This window comes from Branchiostoma floridae, chromosome 12, assembly GCF_000003815.2.
Source record: "Branchiostoma floridae strain S238N-H82 chromosome 12, Bfl_VNyyK, whole genome shotgun sequence".
Taxonomy (NCBI): domain Eukaryota; kingdom Metazoa; phylum Chordata; class Leptocardii; order Amphioxiformes; family Branchiostomatidae; genus Branchiostoma; species Branchiostoma floridae.
The window spans coordinates 17,637,003-17,648,479 of NC_049990.1; the positions used below are offsets into that span (position 1 = coordinate 17,637,003).

An 11,477-nucleotide genomic window follows, 5' to 3' on the forward strand; every position below is an offset into this window, starting at 1 on the left:
ATAGAAAAAATGTTATATTCTGGTGTCATAAACACTAACCTATCCAGCCAGACAGGCATGATTAACTTAAATCCTGAAAACTGAATTTTGGCCAGCAATGAAAGATCCATGAAAAATCATTTTCCATGTGTTTTGTGTGGGAAACATTCAGACATGTATAACACACGGATTGTCATGCTATTTCATAGAATTATTCTCAATTAAGCATAGTATTCACTCAAATCATCATACACGATCGTAGCTTTCATTGAAAGTTTTGCACTCGCAGATAGAGGACCTTTGTCTTAAGAGCTCGATCCAAGCTCCTGGATACAATTTGGTATACATTCTCTTTATCTAAAATGACAGCGAATACACAATTACTTTGCGTCGCTCAAGTGTGTTCAATAATTGTAGTAACATGTTGTACCAGACTAGCGCAACTGTTGCCGGTAGTCTAAGGTTTATATGTAGTTGGCCTTTCTTAAAGGATTCAGAAAAAAAATATGTAGCGCAAGAACACAGGCGTTTTTCCTCCTCTTTAGCAAAACTACGAAAGCTTCACCCTCCTTTTTCAGCACTGGAAACCAGTGCTGAAGATGGCTTCAGCACTGGGAACCGAGTGCTGAATGTTCGTCAGCACTGGAAAACCAGTGCTGACGCGCTCTCAGCACTGGAGACGCCGGCTTCAGCACTGGAAACCGAGTGCTGAATGTTCGTCAGCACTGTAAACCGAGTGCTGACGCTCTCAGCACTGGAAACGCCAGCTTCAGCACTGGAAACCGAGTGCTGACTTTACAGGCAGCACTGGGAACATATACTTGAAAACAACCATGACGAATACCTATTTTCGATTAAATGTGCAATATTATTATCATTTTACACATTTTGTACTGCTTTCAATTATCCAGCAAAACGTCTGCCTATACATACCATAAAAGTCAAATGTTATACTTTGAACAACGTATGTAGATGTAAACAACAAACAAACCCAATACCCTAAACACAAAATATACTTGTTTAAACAAAGAAAAGCCTCAAAGTACAGTAATATTCGTAAATTATTACATGTAGAGTGATTTGCAATGTTACAGTAACTGTTATTAGGGTTTTGGGGTGCACACATGCAACCTTTCATTGATATGATACGCACGGATTGTAGATGCCAGTACGCTCCTGTAGAGTCCAGATTCAAGTGCTTTCAGCCGTTTCTATCGGGATCAAGAGAAAAGACATTTACTTCGAATAAAGTTAATGCAATTTTAGTATACATTTGTTTGCTTAAATACATACTGATTAAAGGCAAGAGATGTAACAAGTTCCGAGATCTGTTGATATAGCACGTACCTTTGATAAACGTATGCTCGAGATGCAACCAAAGAATGAAATTAAATATCTAATTTAGATAACATAAGCTCTGATACCTGGAAATGTAGTCTTTAGACTATCTACAACGCTCTGCAACCCTGCTTCTGAAAGAGCTTCAATAAGAACTCGGACTGTGGCGACGTCTCCGTTCCTCTTCTGCCACTCCCCCAGGAGGTCCATACAGCAGGCCTTATCGTCGGAGTTTGCTGGTTTCCGTTCTATGTTTTGGATGTCTGGTCTCTTGAATTCGAGGAAGAAAGCCAGGTCCTTCCAGTCAGAGGCCACTTCTTCCTTGACGAGGAAGAAATAATCCGAAACGTCTGAAATTCCCATCGGAACACAAATTAGAATGTTGCAAAAATTTTGAGCAAGCACTACTTTATTTACAATCGAGGCTATGCTATATATGGTTCATCACTATGTCAACAATATTTCACAGAGGTGCACAATGAACCTTAGACTGTGATTCTGCCTGCATGTTGGTTTTAGAGTCATACTTACTTTTTGCAGTAGTACTGGTCGTACCTTCCTGTTGGCAAAACAAATATATAGTGGTTATTGATTAATTAACAACAAGCCTCTCTGTAAGGCATAAATATGACAAAAAATCTCTCTGTAAGGCATAAATATGACAACAAACCTCTCTGTAAGGCATACATATGTTGAAACTATGGCAATAGTAGAACAATGATATTTTGTCGAGTATCTTGTTGTCTTTGACTTCTATTCCGTCATAGCAACAACAATTGTATTGCTTAATCAAGAACTCGACTTCGCAAGATTGTGATATGCATGACAAACAAAATTTTCAAAAAAGTACCTGCTTTCCAACCTGTGTTGTCAAAGGTACGTCAATTGGGATGTCGCAGAGAAATGTTGGTCTTAGGCGTTCTCCTACGTCGTGTTTCTTCGCCTCTCTCAGAGCACGTTTGACTAGCTTCCCCTTTGTCTTGCTAACGACGATTCTAGGCAACTTATAGAAAGAAACCATGCCTATTCCTTCCCAAGCTTCTTGGCCTTTCACACTTTCGGCCCCGACAATGATATATGCAATGTTACGTTTTTGACTTTCAAAGGTAATGAGCCTTTTCTCAGGAGGCGAAAGGGCGCGAACGACACGCCCCCTACCACATTAATTTCCACTTTTTGGCCTTCGTGCAGATCCACATGATTGCTCGTACGTGTTTCTGGATCCGCCTCTGTCTCCCTGTCGGTGTTGTCATTTGCTTTTCTGCATTCTATTCGAAATGTGTTGCGATTGCTCTGTCTTTGAAGGGTGAACTCCACTTTGTGCCGTATAATCCACTTGTACATTTTCTTTGACATTAGGATTGGCCCTATTTCTTTCGACATGCCATGGGTCTTCACTTCCAATATGAAAAGGCTGAAATTCAAGAAGTTTAGTTATTTTAAACGATGACAAAAGATACAAAAGGAAAAAGTGATTGTGCAGGAAAGATTGAATTGCAGAAAGATTGAAGCAAACGATAACAATTCAACTGTCGCTGCTTATTCCCGAAAAAGATCCTTTTACACATTGACTGAACTGAAACATTTATTTTTTCCATCCTTGCAACACCTGGCAGGCATTTAAGACCTCGATATCTTATGCTAAAGAAAGGGCACTATTTGACAAGTCTACAGGATCCTAGGTACCTGGAGAAATGGTTGACATCGAAAGCCACAGACTCTCCCATGTCTCGGATGTTAGCGTCATCTGTTATGTCCACCCATTCTCCTTCTTCCTCCTCACACGACATCACCCTCAGGGTGCCAAGGGGCTCCCTTTGTTCGATGCTCATGTAGTGTCGGGGATGTGGAACTCGGACTGTGACTGGTTTGTAGAACTGAACCGTTGAACTCGTCAAGGTGCCAACCTTGACGATCGGACCGGTAGAGATAAGTGAGCGCATGGAAGGATCTTTCAACTTCATGTCATCTACTTGTTCTTTTGGAACATCTCTCACCTATCGATTTAGGAACAGAAGAATTGCGTTATAATACATTTCAAGAGGTCGCTAAAAGAAAGAAGCAGTGGTATCAAATTCAGATTCTACACATGCTACTAAAATACTTTTTGGAACATTACCTGCATTTTGATTTCTATCGGTGCTTGTACAGACTGTTCTGGGAAGGTGATTTCTACAGCAGGCTGTGTTGATGACGTCAGTATGCACCCTTCTGTAGACACAGTAACTTGGTCGTGTTTGAGTCGACTGATGACAGCAAATATAGAAAAGTGGTCCACAGCCACTGTCAGTTTGTCTTCACTCTGAATTAAAAACAAAACCATGGGGTTAGGATAGGGGATCTTGATCGATAGCTCTTATATACAAATGTTTGAGATGTAATATACAAAGCATTCCGTTTCAAACGGTGTATTTGCAAAATTATTACATACAATTATGTAAATACTCATATCAATAGTAGAAATTTGTATATTTGTGTATATTTGCATACAAAGAGAGTTACATAGTGATAATTGAAAATAGTAGAATTCCATTCTAGTCTAAAGGTAATTTATGTACATGTGCATACTTTTTCTTTAACATTCGGCACTGTCCAATCTATCTTGTCATCCGTAGCCCATATGGCGAATTCTCTGGTGCCTTCTGATGGCGTACTGCTGTAATGCATCTCTACAGTGACAGGTTTGCTGAATCTGGTGCCATGTGGACCCAGCTCTATGATGTCACTGACTAACAAGTCGTCGGCTTCTAGAGGGATGTTGACGTCGGTGGTCTTGACAACCTGACAGGTGAATTCTGTAATTCGGGAAAGAGCTCCCGGTGGAACAATGACTGCACATGATGCGGTTTGTAGTTTACCTCCGTTTGGGCCAATTTTCTGCCTGAAAATTCATAAAGATTAATTAAATGTTCGTAGACCTCATACCTTCAAATCAGGACAATACTTATGAGGACAATACATAATTATCTGTTCGTGTCTCATGCTAGATATGTTACAAGCATCATAGCGTTGCTAAAGAAGACCTCTATTCCTAGAATGTCCTCATTAATTTTGGAAACTAAGACTTGATTTGCAATTAACTGTTCACAACTTTGTTGAAGCTATCTGCATAAAGCATATCATGGACATCCATCGTTTACTTGTCAAAGTATCAAGAAAGATTTCAAAAGAATTACCATGTTCTGAACAAGCTCTTGTGCCCAGGAATAAGTGACACAAGTTTGGGCCACCTAGTGGCTAGTTTAGGAATATCTCTGTCAAACATGTTTGATGAGGATAACTTAAGAATGGATTTTTCGTATGTAGGTACCAATGCTGTAAAAAAATTAAATATTAATTATTCAAAAATACATTTGCATAAATAACGACATTATTCTATCATAGCAGTTTTTCAATATCCCAGGCATGATCTGGTCTTCACATTTGGGTAATAGATACCTTCTTGTGTCATGAAAAACTGGGGCAAGCCCCCTTACATTTAATTTTGGAAATGCATGGGCGTTTATATTACGACATTCCTAAGAGGATAACTGCAAAAAAAGGGATTGCCATCATTTTAGGCATGCAGGTAGCTTAGGCAAAGATGTTCATAAATGGTATACATGTTATGCAAATGGAGACTTAATTTGCTTTAAGTCCACTATTTTCCATAACTGTACTTCAATAAATGTAACACATGTACCTTATAATAGGTGGAACATAAGCATTTGCCAAGTATAAGCATATGCCAAATATGCACATGAAGAATTGACTTGAATAATATATGCAAAAATTGCATAACCGCTTAATGCTTAATGATGGGAATTTTATACTTGTGTGCGTTAGTCAATGATGAACATCACCATGTATAAATCATGTAAATGTATACGTATGACATTTTTTTTCCTTTTAATCAATGAGATCATAGGTGCAACATTTTTTTTCTATGAATATATAATCTATACATACCTGGTCAACTTTGCAGAACCAAATAGTTCAAGAATCACCTTCCTTCCTGACAAGACGCGATCTTTCTGTTTGGATACTGGCCTGGAAAGGTGTCCATTATCGCAATGTCCTTTGGCGACATGCCATTCTATACAAAGAAGTATAGAAGTTAGAACACGTAGTGTTTTGTTTCTCATTGTTATGTGTAACTACTACATACCTTAGGTATGGATGTAAAATATATTGTTTTTCCTGATGTCTCCCACAATGTGACGGAAAACGTACACGTTTGACTCTTATGCCCTGGTGTAATAACCTAATAACCTGAAATATGGACCTAATTCAGTGCTCTTTATGTGTCCATTCTCGCACATGGGTTATTTTAAAACTTTAAACGATTTTGAAAGGGTTCATTATGCAACTGTGCATTTATTACTAAGAAGTGTTTCGGGACTGGTCTGTTTAAGATGCATGTACTCAGAAGAGTCCAGTCTTTCCCGGGGGGACTGATTTTGTATTCGAATTATCACATTGTGATTGGATCGGTCCTTTTTTTACATGGGAATGACCTGTGGATACTAAGCATGTACCAGTCATGTACCAGACATGTGACCCCGGTCATCTCGGACGCCCGCCCATCATGTAGAATTTAGTCTATTCTAAGAAATCATGTAAGGAAATAACTCCTCTGGCAGGCCGACTCCTTTAGGGTACTGTTGACTCTATTTGTCCAATTTCTACTATTCGACTGGCATGTAGCCAAGCAAGCTACTCATTTGCACCAGGGTAAAGTGAGGAAAGTCGTGTTAAGTGCCGATTCGAAGAGCACACTTGATACAACAACATTCTTACACGGTGGGCATTTTTCTGGGGTGTTTATGCGAATGTCCCTTTTTAAGCGTGAAAGCGTTTTTTAATTTGTCCATGTGAGTGTCACTTGAATGGTCTATTCTCACACGATGAGGGGGATTTCTTAATCAATTGTGGACTGTAGTAGTTCTATTGTCCATTTTGAAGTGTGGAAGTGTTTTGAACCGCTCCATTCAACTGCAGGTGTTGCCAGAACAGTCAGTCTCCAGGGGTGACTATTTCTTTTCAAAGCGAGGGGATGAAGTGAAATTTCTGTGGTGAGTACTATATAGTATATTGGAAGTAAAAATTAAACATTACCGACTTCTTGACATCGACTTTTGCTCCAGAAAAAAGAAGGAGTTCAGCAACACCAACATGTCCTCCCTCAGCAGCAAAATGAAGAGGGGTGGATACAGACTGTAACAGTAGTAAGATGGTGCAAAGCTAAATTGTTCAGTAAATCAAAATTAAAATGTAGATTTCACTGGTACTTTCACTAAATTTGGCAAGTTTGTAGTTGTTTCCAGGCTTAACTGTTAACCCTACCTGATTCGTACTATCAACTTGTGCTCCAGCGCTCAGCAGAAGCTCAACAACACCAACGTGTCCTCCTGTAGCAGCAAGGTGAAGGGGCGTGGCTTTAACCTAAAGCAAAAAAGTCAAAATTAAATGGTAATCTATTATTGCTATGAACGCAAGGTAACAGTTAGTCAAGCAACTAGGTATATTTTGGAAACGGTCATATCAGACGTTTCAGGTAGCATCCTATCTTTTGTCAGTGAGTAAACAAGATATATGGTGCAACATGTATTGCTTGGTTTAAGGCTTCCCAAACTTGCAAAAAGCAAAAAAGAGAACGAACATCCGGTAAATTGATTATATCACCTTCACCAACTCACATGTCTTTGATTTTGTGAAAGGAATCTACACAATATTTGCTGCTGTACTGAAACAATATAACTGGCTCCCAATCAACGACCTTGCCTTGATTTTTTTCATTTTTATGACTACCAAGAATTTGTGCACCTTATCAACATATAGATTTATATGATTCAAAGCACTCATTATTTGATATCATTAAGAGCAGGTAGCATGTGCTACCTGAAGCGTTTCTAAAATCTATTTAGTTACTGGAGTAAAGTTACCTTTTGTATCTTTAAGTTATCACCTGAACATCTAATCTTCCTCGATGTATGATGTTTTATATTTTCTCAGTAGTGTATGTGATTACGCACCTTATTCACGCTGTCCTTCTGTGCATTTTTCTTGATTAGAAGGTCGGCAACACCAACATGCCCTGCTGAAGCTGCCTTGTGAAGTGGGGTGTTTTTAAACTGTGACAAGGAAGCAATGCAAAGTGCCAGACCTTATCAATCAACCAATAACCTTTATAATTATCCTTGTCGGCCTTAGCCGCTCTTCCCAGAGGTCTAATGGAGGGGTGTAGTCACAAATGATGAATAGATAAATTTATACAAAGTGACTATTTAGACTAAATACATAATTTCAAAATCGTCGTGGTAGTCCAGTCCGTTATATCTGCTATGATATCTGCCATAATATCTGCTATGATGATCCACTCATCCATCATTCAAAAAGGAACAATAACAGACATTAATGTAAAGGTGAAAATTTCAGACACGAAAAATACGTAGATATATATCACAGTAATTGTTAAGGATAACATCAGAAAATATCTTACTGGTCGACGTGAGCACTGTTTCAGGGTCACCAAGAATTCCAGCAAAGCCCGATTTAAGTTAATTCATGCGATACATGTTTTATTGACAACACCTTGATACAAGACTAAAAAAACTGTTGTTGTGTAAAATTACCTATCAATGTCAGGGCCTGAAAGATGCCATTTGTTTAATTCCTGATACTGTATTGGGGACGGAATTAGATAGTATTCCTCATGTCCTTGTGCAATGAGGACGTGTACGTGTGCAATCCTGAGAAATCAAATCGATTATCCTGTGGTCCAGTGTGGAGTTCGAGATCGAAGTTTTAATTGGAATTCACGATGAAAGATTCTACCGCATGCTAAAAACGCGGACGTACTGACTCGGTACATGATTTCTCACCTCATCCTTACTATTTACCAGCGCTCCAAAGTTCAGGAGGAGTTTGGAAACATCAACGTGCCCCCCATCGGCTGCCTTATGAAGTGGAGTGGCTTTTTTCTGAAGGCGTAGGAAATACAATCAGCATTAAAAGATACCCAATATAATTATAATGTAAATGGAACTGAGAAAAAAAATGATATTTTTTTTTTTGCGTTTGACTACAGGTAAACAGTAACACCTACCTTATCAGCACTGTTCACCCCAAATTTATTGTTTAGGAGGACTTCCACTACAGCAAAATGTCCTTTTCCTGCTGCCGTATGAAGTAAATGGTATTCGATCTGTAATTTAGGAAGAAAGTCTGCGTTAACTTTTATTAGAAGAATTTAATGTGTGATTTCAATAATCGAGATGACTCAAATTCCCTCACCTTGGACTTGCTCCCACCCTGCGCATCAGTTTCAATGACGAATTGAGCAGCACCGCCCTGCCTTTTATTAACCTTCGGATGTACTGTGGCTTTCTTCTGCAAAATGACAGGAATAAGAATACACTACGTAGAACGGCGAACACAAAGTTGGTAGGATAGGAATACATTACGTAGAACGGCGAACACAAAGTTGGTAGGATAGGAATACACTACGTAGAATGGCGAACACAAAGTTGCTAAAGCTCAAGTCCAACAATTGTCTCTTACATACGTTTAAACTTATTCAAGCTTACCACTGGAGCCTGGGGGCGAGTAACTTTCGTCACTTGAGTGTTTGTGCCCAATTGTGCCCCATGCTTAAGGAGCAGTTCCGCAACACCAGCATGGCCTCTTGAAACGGCACTGTAAAGTGGGCTGTCATCGACCTGGAACAGCCAAGAGCAGATTTACTTCACAAAACAATTGATACGTACTGTCAAAATTTCCTAGTGAACATATTGAAACGACGCTCATGTCAGATTTCTGAAATTATTATTCACCTCATTTCTGCTGTCCACCTTTGCCCCGACCTTAAGAAGGAGGTCTGCAACATCAGCATGTCCTTCTGAAGCAGCATCATGGAGCGGCGTGTTGCCGTTCTGTAATAAAAAGCGAATTGACGTCTAACTAAATGTAAGGGAAGTACAAATCTGCTTCACATTAAGCACATTGTTTCACTCCTCACCTCATCCCTGCTGTCTACCTTTGCCCCGGCATTAAGAAGGAGTTCAACAACATCGATATGTCCTCCTGAAGCTGCCATGTGCAGGGGCGCAGCCATAACCTGTATCAAGAGGTAACATTTAAGAGTAACACTGTTGAACCCAAAATCGATACGCAAATTGTCACAAAAGTCGACATATAAAAAAAATCCGAGGGAATTCTAATAAAGTATTTGCAGTATACACAACACGTCCCACCTTATCAATGATGTCAACCTGTGCCTTGTTGTCAAGGAGGAGTTTAACAAATCCATCATGTCCTCCTGAGGCTGCTTTATGAATTGGTGTCCTTTCATACTGTAAGATTTGGTATAAGATGGAAAGTCTTTAACACAAAGTCTATAACAATTGTTATCATTCAACTTGAATATTGACGACTTTTGATAGTAAGATGTCCACTTGCTAGTAGTATGCATAACATCTTACCTTATCCCTACTGTCCACCTCTGGCTTTTTCTCAAGGATGGATTCAGCAACGTCAACGTTTCCTTCATCGGCTGCTAGATGAAGTGGGACGCGTCCAACCTACGAGAGCCTAAGTTTAGTGATTTATCAAACGCCTTTTTCGAATGTTTTCCAAAACAGGAAGTGTAATATGACACAATAAGTACCAATGGCCGCTGGGTTACCCTGATAAGATTAGCGCAACGGTGTTTCTATACATGATACTACTACAATTTCAATTTGTTCCTGACCTAAGTTGCTTGTTTGTGCATTTTACACATAAAATCCACTATATATACCGCCACGTTTACTGCACTTTCACAAGCGATACCAATTTGACAAATAATCAACGCATCATTTTCCCCAGTTACATGTTGCTGTTACAGCTTACCTTTGCCACTTCTGCTGTGTATCTATGTTTGTCTCTATCGTCTTGTTAAAAACAAAATACCACAATCAATCGTATCACACCACCGAATTGTTCGGAGAAGAGACGCGTGGTCGAAGGGGGCTCCAAATATAATACCACCAGGAAAATCTCGGCACAGTTAACTTGCCGTTATATACCTTAAATACATCTTCTGTTGTTCCTTTCTTTCCAGCTAGTAGTTGCACAAAATAAAAGCTGTCTGAGGATACAAAAAGTTATCAAAATGGACGTATAACTCCCAGTAAGTTTCATTTAACATTGTTTCGTTACAACCGCAATAATCCAAAAATTCTGCTAGCGTAGAAATAAAAATGGCGGGAATACAAACTTTGCCCTATCAGCCGTAATTATATTCGGGCTATTATGCCACGATTTTTGACAATAGATAACCCCTTCACACAAGTTGTGGGTCAGCCAAATAAATTTTAGATTGCTATTGAATTATGACTGTCTTGTGCCGTGAGCACGTGTAATAATTATCAACTGATGATTTAATATCAAATCCGACGATGAACCTACCCCGAGAAGGAATTGAAAACATTTGACCTTGTTATCATTGAATGTATTATTATTTTTTTCATTATTGGAGCATTTTTAAAATTTGTGTCTGAAGTGTGCATATACCACAGACATTATTGTTGCTGTAAAAGTATAGGTCTACATAAATACATCGCCTGTTTTATTTGGCGGTATCATGATTCGTGGCGGTTTTATGGTAGTGGATGTACTGGAACATTTCTTGTTGAGAATTAGTGTGAATGTCATAGGATCTTTTTAGTCCGTGTGTTTCTGGTATGGTATACGTATTTGAGGGTACTGATATGGACCTTTCCCAACTAACACGAGTCGAAATCATGACCAAAAGATCTATTATCCGTACTCCGTCAATCGATGCCGCTTAATTGAATAAAGACAACCTTGAAAACTCTTGATGTTAGAACACTAAATAGTAGCCCTCACTTTGTCCATGGCGTCCACACGGGCCCCATGATTTAGAAGGAGCTCAACAATCTGGATATGCCCTCCTTCAGATGCACCATGAAGAGGAGTTGCTTCAAACTGCATTTGCAAGAAACAAGAACTCTTTTAACGCGTGAACTCTTACAAAATTATATGGAAATACTTCAGTAGTCCCCCAAAGTATCTGTGAAAACATTGTTTAACAATGTTTAACAAAGGTTAAAAAGCGTGTCCTATTTAGGTTACGGTTCTTGCACAAACAAATATATGCATATACATCAATAGTCCTC

The 11,477-nt window shown here is 39.1% G+C and overlaps 1 protein-coding gene across 1 annotated transcript in view; it reads right to left on the reverse strand.

Annotated features, from left to right (window-relative positions):
• Positions 1 to 2,972: 2,972 nt before the first annotated feature.
• LOC118427086 (ankyrin-1-like) overlaps positions 2,973 to 11,477 on the reverse strand; it is a 16,806-nt gene continuing 8,301 nt past the window's right edge. Inside the window, exons 7-18 of the mRNA XM_035836723.1 lie at positions 11,188 to 11,286; positions 9,780 to 9,878; positions 9,317 to 9,415; positions 9,132 to 9,230; positions 8,593 to 8,688; positions 8,181 to 8,279; positions 7,332 to 7,430; positions 6,643 to 6,741; positions 5,304 to 5,392; positions 3,886 to 4,198; positions 3,437 to 3,619; positions 2,973 to 3,314 (exon numbers count right to left, since the gene is read on the reverse strand). Of these exons, the coding sequence (XP_035692616.1) occupies positions 2,973 to 3,314; positions 3,437 to 3,619; positions 3,886 to 4,198; positions 5,304 to 5,392; positions 6,643 to 6,741; positions 7,332 to 7,430; positions 8,181 to 8,279; positions 8,593 to 8,688; positions 9,132 to 9,230; positions 9,317 to 9,415; positions 9,780 to 9,878; positions 11,188 to 11,286 (1,716 nt within the window). The remainder of the gene's footprint in view (positions 3,315 to 3,436; positions 3,620 to 3,885; positions 4,199 to 5,303; positions 5,393 to 6,642; positions 6,742 to 7,331; positions 7,431 to 8,180; positions 8,280 to 8,592; positions 8,689 to 9,131; positions 9,231 to 9,316; positions 9,416 to 9,779; positions 9,879 to 11,187; positions 11,287 to 11,477) is intronic.